The 13,827-nt window shown below is 33.4% G+C and overlaps 2 protein-coding genes across 2 annotated transcripts; one reads left to right on the top strand and one right to left on the bottom strand.

Moving 5' to 3' along the window:
* Positions 1–108: 108 nt before the first annotated feature.
* Positions 109–3,084, bottom strand: Sld5 (DNA replication complex GINS protein Sld5). The gene is made up of 2 exons (XM_019050173.2): positions 2,930–3,084; positions 109–1,836 (listed from the first exon to the last, which is right to left on the bottom strand). Exon 2 carries the CDS (start codon positions 1,829–1,831, stop codon positions 1,148–1,150), a length of 684 nt encoding a protein of 227 aa, XP_018905718.1. The 5' UTR covers positions 1,832–1,836; positions 2,930–3,084; the 3' UTR covers positions 109–1,147.
* A 152-nt stretch (positions 3,085–3,236) lies between these two features.
* Positions 3,237–10,561, top strand: LOC109036178 (PI-PLC X domain-containing protein 3). Its single transcript, XM_019050161.2, has 5 exons — positions 3,237–3,502; positions 3,630–3,730; positions 4,988–5,162; positions 6,443–6,731; positions 7,584–10,561. The coding sequence occupies exons 2-5, from the start codon at positions 3,631–3,633 to the stop codon at positions 8,052–8,054; spliced, it is 1,035 nt and encodes a 344-aa protein (XP_018905706.2). The 5' UTR covers positions 3,237–3,502; position 3,630; the 3' UTR covers positions 8,055–10,561.
* Positions 10,562–13,827: the final 3,266 nt, after the last annotated feature.

Here is a 13,827-nt window from a genome sequence, read left to right as displayed (position 1 = left end):
GCCCTTGTTTTCCTCAGAAAACTCAATTGAATTTTTTCTCATTATCTTAAGGAAGAATCCTTGGAGAAAGGTATAGGAAAATAATGAGTCTTCTAGGAAACTATGAAAGACACATGAACCTCTTTATAAAAGTAAAATTTTCAGAACAACAAAAAAGTTGACAAATTTGTACTCATATTCCAATTTAGATTTACAAAATATTCCGTTTGAAACAAAGCTTCAATTTATTATTTTAGTTTCATGCCATCTACTCCACCCTCATTAATAATACTTAAGTGGAGGAAGGTAAATTTTTTGACTGTGATTTACAAACTTTTATAGTCATCGTATGATCCTCGAAGCAACGTAATATTTTGATCATGGTATCAACCAACATAAAATGATAAGCAATGCTCGGTACATTCAGGGGCTTGGAGGACAAGGTGCATGAGTGTAGTGTTTGCTATTTCGAGAAATGCATTTTAAAAGTTTCAAAATTACAAGGAGCTTTATGTCTGAGAGGAAGTTCAAATTCTCATTTTGATTCTTAAAAATTGGATTTTACTAATGAATTTTTCACAGAATGGATTTCAAGATTACTTTTATTTGAAATTGCTAACATATCAACTTTTTCAGAAACAGCACTTGTCCTTCAAACCCCTCAATTAAGGTAAACCTTCCTGCAGCCATAGAATCAACATAAAAAATAAATGTTGAAATAACATCAAGAGTTGGATGTATAAAAACACTGACAAGTACATAGTTGATTTGTTGCACTGATCTTTCACTCACATTTGGAACTTTTGTCATAACATTCGCAGGATTTTATGGTTTTGTGATGAGTTTTATCTTCACTGCATTCTTAATATCTGGGGAAAGTAAACTGACAAAATATGCTCTTCTCTGCACAATTTACATGAAATAATGAACAGTGCAAGAGGCATTTTAGAAAATAAATAATTTTAACAGAAAAATGGATTAAAAAAACTGAATTTACTGTAAAACCAAGATCTGATCAAGTATATAACTAAATTGACTGCATTTTAGTTGCAATCCTAAAGCAGTTATCAAAACAATACTTGGTGCAAATCCAGCAACATTCCAAAATTGAGAAAACAGGTAAATGAAACAAGTGACGGGACACTTTATGATACTACAAAGAGTTTCACTAAATCAACTGGACCGAGTTATTTTTAACAAGTTCACTGACAGAATTGTAAGGTAGGATGAACTGGGAGTTCTCAGTTAACTTTACCTCCCTTTCCTCGTTTCCAGCTATGTCAGGAATAAATAATCCATCTTGCGAAACCCTGGATCGTATGAAAACAAAATGTTCTAAATTAGGCCTAATGAGCGTTTGAGAGTGACTCAGAGAAGCCACATTGGCAGGCATTTTCTTCAAAACAAGATTCAAATGCTTCTCATTCAGCTCTTGGAAACTTTTAGCGTACTGAAGCTCATGAAATGATAAATACTGATCATCAACACTACGTTGAGCTTCTTGTTGTAATATTTGTTTTGTAAAGCGTTCAATTTTTTCTAACCTAATTCTTAAATAACTAGTTATTATGTAACGTATCCTATCAAGCTCTAGTTGGTAAATATCAATTCGAATATCATCAGATGGTAGCTTCGAAATATTGTCTTCCATCGTAAGGATCTGTTGGTACATGGCATCTACATAGATTGATTTGTGAGGAAGTATTTCTGCTGATAGTTTTTCATTGAGCCAAGCATTTTCTATAAGATTCAAAACGATGGGTGCGGTAAATTCTTCATCATCACTAATATTTTCTTCATCTTCATCGCGTAGTAAACGGCTTATATCAATTGAACTGTCGGTCTCCATCATCAAGTCTGAAAATTCAAAGTTTACATAAAGTTAGATATTGTCATTGTTGATCTATGAAAGAAAAGTCTATCTCAAAATTTTTCACCGTCCAAGAATGAAATTTTGAAGAAAAAACACCAGTAATCTTCAAGTAATATCTGCTTTGTCCACTGGCGTACTATAGGAACAATCAGCAGTCAATAGTAGGTATAGAAGCAATGTGAAATTCATCCGCGCAACCAAGGTGTTAGTTTAAAAAAAAAAAACAGCAAAAAAAATCTTACTTTCCTGAGGACAACTTGAAATTCAAAATATGTCTGACAAATTGAGTATCAACCGACCTAAGAAAATTTATGATACTGTTATGCTATTTCTTTCATTGAATTTTTCTAAACTTGATAGGAGTCATGCAATTTCTAATGTTTGAAATAAGAACAACCCTTGCAGAGAATTATTTGATGATTTATTTGTAATCAATGAAATTTTGGATTTCTTATCTGATGTTAAATAAAACTACCACATTTTTTCACACGGACAAGAGCTTCTTCTAAGCACATTAAGGTACTGATTTTAAGGGTGCTAATCCAAGGATTTGAATCTAGAGTGTACAAGTCCCAAGAAAATTTCTAAAAAGATGAATGTTGAAATTGTTAAGTGTTTATCTTTCCGAAGTTTAGACTGAATTTATCTCTGACAGAAATTAATCTCAGAACTTCCTACAAGTACCTCTGGTCAGGTCCTCTTTACTCTGGCTTGGTCACACTAGAGTGAAAATATGCATGTGTTCTACATTCTACCATTTTCTGAAAGAAAAATCTAGAAAATGCAGATCAATTGATAGTATGAAAATAATAGAAAGAAGGAACCAAAACGCTATTGTGCTGGAAACGTATGCCGGTGGATCTATCCTTTGAAGGTCCTTGGCTTAAATCTGGTGTCAGAGACAATCCTAGTGATGCATTTACCTCAGTAAATACTTCGGAAAAAGTTTAAAAGAGAGAACTTGAAGAGAGCATCGCAAATTGTCAGATCGTAGATGAGGCAGGTGCGGCTTTATTTCAAAATCTGTCAAAACGGCAAATTCATGAAATTATACTTTTAAATTGGGAAAAAACTCACATGGACGTTAGTCAAGTGCTTGATGAGAGACTACTTCCTTCAATAGTGGACAAAAATAAACGACAACGCAACAAATGATTAGCCGATGGAACATAAAGAACATACAAAAACTGGAAAATAACCCGCTAAAACATGGATCAATGTTCAAATTACTGAGGTTATGTTGTTGTTTACTTTTTGAAACGTAAACAAAATAATGTAATCTTTGTTTGAAGCAAAGACCATAGGAGATCCAAACTGATGAAACGTGCGTGCACTGCGTTTTGCATCACATTGTTTTCATTGGGTTTCATCATTGATAAAGTGACAGTGAAGTGTGAACCAAAGTGAAGTTTTCAGTTTCTATTCGTTCTTGCCAAGTTTTTCGGGTTTTTTTTCCAGTTTTTCTTATTTGATCGCATTATTTTGATCGTGACGTTTATTCACCAATCATGTTTCAGTCAAATCATGCTCTCTGTCCTAGAATATCAAGTTTTCCAAGTTGACAGCAGGAACTCAGGAACTACTGCTAGCTAGCCTTTAAAAATACTTACTTAGATGAACAAAGGATTGATCAGAAGTTTATAGCAACAGGTATGTACTATGTCATCCATGAATCAGCAAATGTTCACAGCAATAGGCTAAAATGTTTAATTTTCCTATGTAAATTATCGATTTTGACATTTTCTCATAATGTTCATTTTCCTCTAAATTTTCACAGCATGACAGAAGGAAGCTCAACAGAAATGGGTCTTTGCACTTGGATGTCCGACTTACCAGACGAACTTCTAGAGTTTCCTGTCATTTGCCTTGCGATACCGGGTACGTATGTCACACATCTATTCTAACTTTCTTACCATCCTCATGTTGTAGGTCTGATCGCTGATACTACTCGCAGCATGTAGCTGTGCACCATCCAAGGTGAGATTGAAGAGAGAACTTACTATTTATAAGTTTGGTTTCCTTCATTAGCAAACGTCTCAAACATTCACTCAGTTATCTTCGCATCTGATATGCTTCTGTGCTGTTTCGCTTCATGTCTGACAAGCAACTCAATAGGGAGACAGGGACTGCTAAGTAACTTTCCAACTGAACTGAAAAGAAGGTGTTTAGTGAAGCACGCTCACCAAGTTTTTGTTCTGTCCTTTTGTTATTTTTTATTTATTTTTTGAATAGTTATGACAACAATTGACAGTAACTGGAACGTCTAAATGCACCCAGAAGCGCAAAATTGTGGGGACGCACTAACAAAATTTAACAAACATAACAGATCCTCTGAGGAAAAAGGTTGGTGGTACAAAGAGAATAACAAAAAAAAGTTTTTGAGCTCTCTGCCAGATTTTAGATTTTACATAGAAGGTGTGGTTACAAGTATTACAGTTACACAATCACAAGTATACAAGTAAGTGCTAATTTCATGTTCAAACTTGTATCTTGAGACCTTTATCTTGTACTTAAAGGTTATAATGTCACGCTGAAATAAGTCTACCATGTGGTCAGGTTCTGACTTGTAGGGATGTCGAAACCTTTTGAGTGCTAATAGCATATTCTGAAGTGTTTGGCACTTTCATAATTCTGCAGTTTGAAACTATAAGCAGTTTCATAGAAAAGAATTGTATTAAAAGAGGAAAGGTAATTCATTGTTCAGCTTTTTGAGAGATTTAAGTAGAAAGATTCAAAACTATACCTGCATACCTTGATGTATCTTCCTGAATTTCAGCTCCCTAAATTTTTTTCAGTAAGTATGAACAAAAACTTGAGTAGACTTGATTTGTAATTTTTTTGTGTGTTCCATGTTCTCTATTTTGAAGATAAAAATCTGAAAAATATATTTAAGATATACTCATTGGATCTTAAAGATATTTTATTCATTTGTAATCTCTAAGAGTTTTTACAATCAAGCAGTGTGAAATTACATCAGTAGCGATAATGAAATTATGTTCGTGCGTAAATGGTGTGCTCGAAATAAGGGCCCAACTGTGCCCTGCGAAGTTCTGAAATCAAAGCCTCAAAAAAATTAAAATCAGTAGCATCCTCAAATTGAATTTAAAAACTTTCTATTTCGTTTCTTGATTCCAGGTTCCCATGATTCCATGTCTTACACCATAAAACGAGGTGCCCGTCTTGCGCCTGACTGTTTGCCCATTTTGTATCGCTTAAGCCCTTATCTTGGCCCAATTGTTCGCAGACTGTCCTACAATTGGTGTATCACCCAGCATGCAACAGCCTCTGTTCAACTTCTCAATGGTATCAGGTACTTAACTTTATGATGTAAAGCAAAGTTTTAGTATGTTTAATCTTCCAAATAGCACTTAGGAACTAAAATATTGCATTTTGTTGCAGTAGGTAACATGGTAAAGTTACTACACATTTTTTGCAATGTTATCGTAATTTTTTCTCAACATTTGACATTATCTTTTTTTCATTGAAAAAGTTTGAATTTCTATAGAAAAGAAACTTCGAATCATTTTGGATTTAGGGCCACAAAATTTGGGAAAGGTTTGGGAAAGAGAGTTAGCTTTGTTGCGCCAACATTCTATTAAAAAAACATAAACACTCTCTAGCTCCAATCTCCAAAAAGTTTGGTGTCAAAGAAAAAAAAGATGTAGAAAAAACAAAATATATCAAGTACCCACCTAAATGTTTTTTGTAAGGTGTAGAAAAAAAAAGATATTTCAAGATACCCACGTAAGTATTTTTTGTTTTAAATAATGAAAAGCATAGTTCTTCGTGGTCTAAATGCAGAAAACCAACTAAAGGATTTGTGATTTCATCACATTTCTTGACGAGCCAGAGGCTAAGTGATTAAAAATTACAATAAGATCTCAATTTTTTTTAAAAAAAAAAAATGTATAACTATACCGTGACTTAATTTTCTTCCAATATTAGCTATTTTAGTATATTATTGTACTCCATGATACTTGGGTTAGTTGTAGGTGCTTTGCTGAAGTGAACAAGGGAGCTTTTGTCAAAGGAAGAGCTCAGAAATCCATAGATCAATTTCCATCAGATTTTAAAACGTTTATATTGGAAGCTGTTACACATGCCCTCTGAGTTTAAAGTCAGGCATCATAACTTTTCAAAAATGCTCAAGGATGAGCCTATCGGCATATTAAGCTTTAAGGTTGTCCAATGGGAAGGCGTTTTTGTGGAGTATTTTTGAAAAATAATGATTTCTGATTTTTAATCTGGACAGCGTATGCAGAAGCAAATGTTATTTTAATATTATATGGATTAGACCCAAAAGTTTCAGACAATACTCTTCAAAACCCGAAGGAAATGGATTTACTAGTGGCTTAGCCTAGCTTACTATTGATTGAGCCTATTTTGTTGACTAGCTGAGCCAATGCATCTTACAAGATGAAAAGCTCAACATCTGTCAGGAGGTTTGGACATTCTTTGAAAGATTTTCCAGGAATGAATCCTTCAAGAAAATTTTTTGTATACCTAATTCCTCTATGAATATAAGGATTTTTAAAAATGTGAAAATAGGTTTAGGAAAATATGAAATAAGGGTTTTTTGGACTTTTGCAGGTATTTTGATCTACGTGTATCGAAGAAGAATGATGCCGATGGATTTTACTTTGTGCATAGTTCTTATGGTGCTAAAATTAATGAAGAGCTCAAGACCATCAATGTATTTCTGGAAGATTTCCGCCATGAAATAGTCATCTTGGACTTTCAACACATTTACAACTTCAAAGATAAAGATCATATTGAACTGATTTCTTTCCTTCACGCTACATTTTCTTCAAAAATTTGTGTAATTCCATCGAGTCTTTCATCTGTGACACTTCGATGGATGAGGTCCCACAACTACCAGGTATCTCATTCCCATGTACACCAGTCTTTTTTTCCTCATTAATTATTATTTCATGCAACAACTTATGAGTATTACCTTTTCTGATCCATTTGAGTCCTTAAGTTGTTTGCGAAAGGGGTTTTTGGGGAAAGGCGAATTGTGTTTTCAGCACAAATTTGATTAAAAATACATGGAAAAACTAATTTACTCCATTAATAGCCGGAAAGAAATTTTTGGTGCATGATTTATGGAGAAAAGTTTTGGTTGAAAATGAGTCCAACTTTCCACTTCTTTCAAGTAGCTTTCTTTTGATGCCCAAAAATGATCTCAAAATTGTCCTTCAATGAAAGTAGCCTCTATTTTTTATATATTTTTCTGTCAAGTTGTTCATTATTAACTGCAAGTCAATCTTTAACAAAATTGCATTGGCCATGAGTTAAGATCAGCAATAAAAAAGAAAGATCCGGAGATTTTACCCACAGTTTTTGACCACTTATGTTCAGATGGTTTCTACAGATTTCTAGCTTATCACTTTTACTTCTTAGAGGTTTTTCTTTAGTATCCTTTGTCATTGTGCCAACAGTCATTTCAGAAAAATTTCCTTGTTCAGAGGGGGAAAAAATTCATAGGTATGAAGTCAAAATTAAAATTCCTTCAATGAAGGGACAGGGTAGCAAACGATAACAACATGAGCATGCATCTTTGTTTAATTGTACAAATTAAGCACCTTGACACTATAGCAAGGAACTTATCAGTACTTATTGTTAATTCGGCCAGAAAATAAAACCCAACTTCAATAACTAATTAAAATTCTTGCAAATTAGTTAGGGCCAATGTTTCCAATTTCTAAATTCCTCTTTTTTATTTTCACAGGTAATACTTATTTACAGAAACGAAATAGTGAAAAATTTGTCATCTTTCTGGCCGCTTGGTTGCTGGCCAACGCCATGGCCTGATACAACCTCAATCAAATCTATGCTCAACTTTCTAACAAAAGGTCTCACAAATCGTCCTCATGGCAAAGGGTATGTAACTCAGTGTGTTTTGACACCAGACGTAAAATACATTATCTCCCACCTCTACTCCACTTTAAAAAAATCTTGTGTTAATCGTTGCAATCATGCTGCTATTCCCTGGATATTGGAGCAGAAAATTAGTAATTGTTATGGTATTAATGTCGTGATAGCGGATTTTATAGACCAGGAAAATGGTGCCTTTCCAGAAAGTGTGATATCATTAAATTACAAGTCAGTTGGCATGAATCGTAGCAACGTAACCCAAGACATCATCAAGAATAGAAGTAGTATCCCTGTTGGTGATGTTAAGACAGCAACAAAAGGGTAAGAAAAACCTCTGGGTTATTTTAAATTATTATTTTTTTAACTCCAAAAGTGATTTTTGCTCTCTGAAATCTTACCATTGCAACGCCGGTGAAATTTATACCTTAAATATATTTTCCATTATCATTATCATTAGAGAAATAAGAGAAGTCATACTCTTGAATTTTTATCTCTAGTACAATTAGTATTAAATCTATGGTGATTTTTAACTTGCTTCAATCCAGTAAGTATCAAGTCTATCGTCACTCTGAAACTAAGAGAAGAATAATTAGGCTTAGTGGGTGTTCGATTCCTATTGTAGAAAAAAATTAAAAACTTGACTCAATTAGGAAAAATGAATACATACTACTTATGCTTGAACTAAGCACCATATAACTCTTTGCTTCATAGGTAACCATTGTGATAAATCTACTTAATTACCCTGTTCCGGACAGTAGGTGGTCTACCGGAAAATGTCTACAAAGTGAATGCCTACCTGTTTTTAGGCTACTTTTAGGCTAATTACCATACTCATCTGTCTCCTTCTAAAAACATTGAGCACTTCTATGAGAGTTGCTCAAGATATGAACTCTGATAGTTTCATCAATACTTAAAATTCGGAGAAAATTCCTGACATTAAGTTAGATTGGGTTTGAATTTCTTTTGGGTTATCATTCTTTATGTTGGTGAAGCATTTTCACCAGGAACTTCTCTAGTCCGTACATGAGTCATTGGTGGACAAAACTGTCGATCAAATTGGCAAGACACTCAAGTCAACATATTGTTAGGTTAATTCGCGTATCTTTAGGTATTCTGAGAGCTAAAGTATATTCGGATTTTATTCATAAGTTGCGGTTTTTCACGAGACCTAAGAATTCAAGAAGTCATAGGAGTTGGATTTTATACCTTCTCACTCGCTTCTTCAATACATATCAGCTATGCAATAACCCAGTGCAGATCAGCTAATAGAAGTACACACACAGTGCTAAGAGCTGGCAATTGCTTGCTATTGTTTTGTTTTTTTTTGTTCTTTTTTTTTTTTGGTCAGTGCTCTGAGAAAGTGTTTTTCAATGTAGTTTTTCCGTCAACGGAAGAGTGCCCAAATTTTAGTCTGTGTAATGAGACATGATCTATTTATACAACTTGCCTGATGAAGAAAACAAGAGCCGAGGAAATGCTCTCAATGAATAATCTCAATCAGAAGAATCAATTGACAATCAATTTCTAAGTAAATTCTCTTTTGATAAAAATTCAGCCTTGTGAAAAGTGATGGAAATGAATCACAAGCTCAATAGTTGCCTTTGCAGCCGCTTATCACAATGAAAAATCTACAAAAGAAGGAATGAAACTCAATAATGTTCAAGTTTGTTGCAGTGTTATGAAGTTGGACGAAATACTCTTGCTTGTCAGTACCATTTCATTCATTGAAAGAAAAACTTTGCCTCTCATGTGTTAAACATAATTTATAAAGAACTTAAGTACCTATTTTGATGGAAAGTTAACTTGAACAAATTTATATACTGTCTCTGCGGTAGCCCTCTAATTTTTAGTATGCTGTTTCAAGTGCCTGATATGTTTGATACGGAAGTATTAGTCTAATTTTTAAGTGTAATTTTTCTCTCAGTAGAAAATCTAACTGGATGTTTAAGTGATTATGTGATCAATTTATAGTATTTCCAATGACAAATCTCTAATCACTGAATTTTTTTGCATTCATGATGTTTGAAATTTACCTGAGCCTTTCTACTGTTCCATCATGCTGTTTTCAAGCAAATTATATTTTGTACCTAATAACAAAGAAATATTTTTGACTAATGTGGGTTGGTTTCTCTAATCAACACCCTTACCTTGTTATCAAAAAACAATACTTTTTATTTTTGTAAAACGAGGTGTACTTTCAATGTACTTAATTGTGAAAAGTTCGGCCACTACCCTACAGTTTTGATCCGAAGGTTATTAAGTTCTTTAAGAAACAACAAGAAGGATGAGGAGGGTGAAAAATCACCCATTTTTCTCGGTAATCAGTATTTTTGTGTAAAGTTTGTATTTCAGCCCAAGAATATTTAGCAGTTCCTAATCCATCTCCACCTTTTAGGTGACTGCAAAGTTTGATGTCCAATAAAGAGATTTTTTTACTTACTACTCAAGCGGATAACACCACTCAATTACTTAAGCAATTTTTATTCCTTACTCATTTTTTTTGGTGCAGGCTACTTAATGATTTGAGTCTATTGACAGTTATCATTTACTTCTATATTTTATTTCTTAAAAATTCAATTTTATTTTATTTTAATTTTACTGAGGTTACCAACCACGTTACTTTTACATTCTATCAGTTTTTATTGCTTTATTTTTTATATTCCTCCTTTATTTTTTTAACGGTTGTTTGTTCTTGTATTTTCTCAAAATTTATTTTGGCTTAAAAGCAAATGTTGTGTTTTACTGAAAACTGTGATTATTTTCTTTACTACTTTACTGTTTGATTATACTCCATTATTGAGATAAAAAAACGATAAGTATTTGTTGACCACCAATTCTCGAAGTCTGTAATTCTTATCCTTTAAAATTATGAAATTTTTGTCTAAATTTCTTCTTTTTCTCCAAGCAATGATACCAACTTTCTACTACTTAACATCAAAAACTGTTACCCTCTATAACAGCATCTATTTTATGTATATATTTTAAAATTACATTATAATAAATCAGTCTTTTTTCAAGGTTGTAGCAGTTGCTTTCATCTAGTGACATAGATGTGGAACAACATGTTTCAAGCACCCTATCAGTTCACTTGTACTCCTGTCTACAAGGTTATCAAACTAATGTTCAGCAATTTTTGCGGCACTTTCCATCATTACTTAAGTCTATAAAACATAAGCTAAACGGTCCACTTGCTCTGATCCCAAATTCCTAACAGAGATAAATGAATTCCGTGCATATCAGAAGTCAGCTGTATTATGTTAACTGCTGAAGGGCGAAAATTTGAAATAGGGGCTGTCTCATTCTAAATATCCACCATGTCACGCTTTAATGTTTCGATACTTATAACAACACTGAACAAAAAGCATTCAAAATAGCAATGATTGCTTGAGTTCTGGGAGAGCAACTATTAAATGGTAGTTTTTGGGTGAGCGGTTTGAGAATAATGACACTGGAATTCTGTTGAGAAAACATGATAAATTTTATCCACGATGCCAGATTCCAAAAGATGAAAATTTAGCACTGCATAAAACGTGATTTGCAAGAGCTGAAAGAAGGACATTTAGTCGCAACACATAGTTAACATGAAGTAAGTTTGTTGGCAAGCATCCTAGGGCATGTAGGGCCAGAAAAGCACTTTTTAGGCTGTATTGCAACAGCCATCCGGAGCACAGTTAAAAAAGATGTTAAATAAATGAGATGGTGCATCTGATTATATGCTAGCATCGACCTGTGGCCTTAAATACTTGTCATGAGGAAATTAACAGAGAGATAGAAGAAATGAGAGGGAAAAGGATAAACGGAACTCTGTCTTGGAGCAAATTTAGAAGAAAACGTTGTGTAACGCGTGACAGGGACATTGTTGTCCCTAGTATTTCTTTAGCATACAAATGTGTTCTGCTCCTACTTTTTAGGCCTAATAATGAACAAAACACTTTTTTCTGGAAAGTAATGTAAAAAAATTTCCCAATATTCATGCTTTGAAAAATAAACATAAAAAAAATGGGGACCAGATACATTTTTAGATCCTGGAAACCATATAGAATTGAGGAAACACACCCTCCAGGGATTATGATGAACTTGATTTTTTACTTTTTCTACCCTGGAATGTCCCCTGTTTAAAATATTTGCCCTGTAATTTTCTTGTTGTGATAGTATCCTTCCTTAATACCGAGGAATGCACTGAGTTGACTCTGAATAAGGATAACATTTTCTAGGAGTTGACATAGAGTCAATGATCATTTTTGAAGTGCCCAAAATTCATTTATCATTTCAAGTATTTACATGCTCTTTATCTCTATATTACCATCCCAAGTAAATTCCCCCCCCCCCCCCCCAAATATCATGAGACCTTTCTTTGATGAGTAGGTATTTAGAGAATTTTAGGAACATGCCTATGATAATATCTGTATTCTATCTTCCTAAGAATATTCTGATGTCAGCCAAAATATAGTCCCTAGAATATTTTCAAATACATTTTATCATCTCGTTGAAAATATTCCTAGAATATACTGATTCTCGCAGAGGATGGCTCAAATATACCAATTCTACCCCAAGAACTGTTCTACGGTGCATAAACCAAAAAAAAGTACCTAGTAGACCAGACCTGCATTTAGTTATCATTCTCTCGTCAAATTTCTTCCTCAAAATTTTAACAAAAAAGAGAAACACAACCTGGACTTCACTGATAAATTTCAGGTTATACAGGAGCATTTACTTACCAATTAATTGATGAGACTAAAAAAGAAAAAAAAAGGTAAAAAAAATAATGTCGTAAATTTTCATTTTATTTTACAAAATCTTGAAAGAAGGTAACAGTACATTTTTAAAAATGATATAATTTAGACCTACTGCCTATCAAACCTCTATCAAATCTTCTATTCAAATCTCTCAGAGCTTAGTCAAGAATCTATGTACCCATGGTAGGATGAGCACTGTCCTAGAAGAAATTGCAGCTTTAGAATTTCAGTATTCGGAACTTCGTAAGTTCCAGAAGCAATATTGCTTTCAGGCCTTGGAGCCTAGTGTCATAAAATCATTACCTTAATTTTCTAAAGTATTTTTACAAATATCCCTCAATTGAAAAAAAATATCAAAAAGTTGTTTATCCGCATATTGCATCTATTTATCATGCATTAGCTCTTATATAGTAATAAAAAATGAAATATGCATCTTTAGCTAAATATTTCTGTATTCTTAAAAAAATATCCATAACTTTGTTCGTGTATCATAAACAGGAAGACACCTTAGGTATGCTTGACTCCAATTCTCAATGAGCATAATTTTTTAATACAAAAAATGTGATAATTTATGGAAAGCTTAGTGCAAACCTCTGAGGATTCAACTCCCAAAGTTAGAGCCAGATGCTCCATTAATTTAAGAAGCTTCATAGCCTCTTCAAGTACAGGAAGACATGTTTTAAGAAACTTCAGAGTTATTAGAGGACCATGAATGAGATCAAAGGCTAATGTTGTTGATAGAGAGATGTGATGTGGAGCCTCTAAGAGACGTGGCAGGCTGTACACTTCTGGTGATATTATTTTCTTTTTAATGCTCAAACACAGCCTTCAGATTTATAATAACTCAACCAAACAGCTGAAGTGTTGTGATTACTTAAAGAACCAAAAGTATCACGACGTTTCGGTAACTAAGCAAGTCCTCTTTTTAAAATGAAGTAGGTAGGGTAGGTAAACTAAAAATGAGTCAAAAAATATTATTTACTTGGTAATTTGCCGATTTAATTCATGTTTTTTTCTGATAAACACATACCTGATTTATTTTTATTTTTTAGGTTGTATGTAGAGACTCTTTAAAGTTCAAGTTTTTTTAAAGCCTTAAGACATTTTATAAACTTAGCAACATCGCAATGGTCTCCGTCTCTCCGTTCAAATTCTATATTATTTCCTCAATAGCTACGATTTTTATCATAATTACAAGTGTCTCATCTTATTTTCTCAGTATGAATAACCTATGACCTGTCTGTTTTTCACCTTACCTATCAACACGGGGCAATCAAATCTGGGGAATGAGAGAGGTGTAAATATTTGTCATTACAAGAAAATATTTGACTCCAATCAAACCAAAATTTAAACTTGGCCATG

Source organism: Bemisia tabaci, chromosome 4 (assembly GCF_918797505.1).
Source record: "Bemisia tabaci chromosome 4, PGI_BMITA_v3".
Lineage (NCBI taxonomy): Eukaryota > Metazoa > Arthropoda > Insecta > Hemiptera > Aleyrodidae > Bemisia > Bemisia tabaci.
Note: the sequence above shows the minus strand (reverse complement) of the source record. Positions and strands in the feature narration are given on the sequence as shown.

Coding starts and splice junctions, on each gene's coding strand:
- LOC109036178 (XM_019050161.2), top strand. CDS start 3,631: ATGACAGAAGGAAGCTCAACAGAAATGGGTCTTTGCACTTGGATGTCC. Junction 3,731..4,987: donor CATTTGCCTTGCGATACCGG/GTACGTATGTCA, acceptor TCTTGATTCCAG/GTTCCCATGATTCCATGTCT. Junction 5,163..6,442: donor CAACTTCTCAATGGTATCAG/GTACTTAACTTT, acceptor GGACTTTTGCAG/GTATTTTGATCTACGTGTAT.
- Sld5 (XM_019050173.2), bottom strand. CDS start 1,831: ATGATGGAGACCGACAGTTCAATTGATATAAGCCGTTTACTACGCGAT.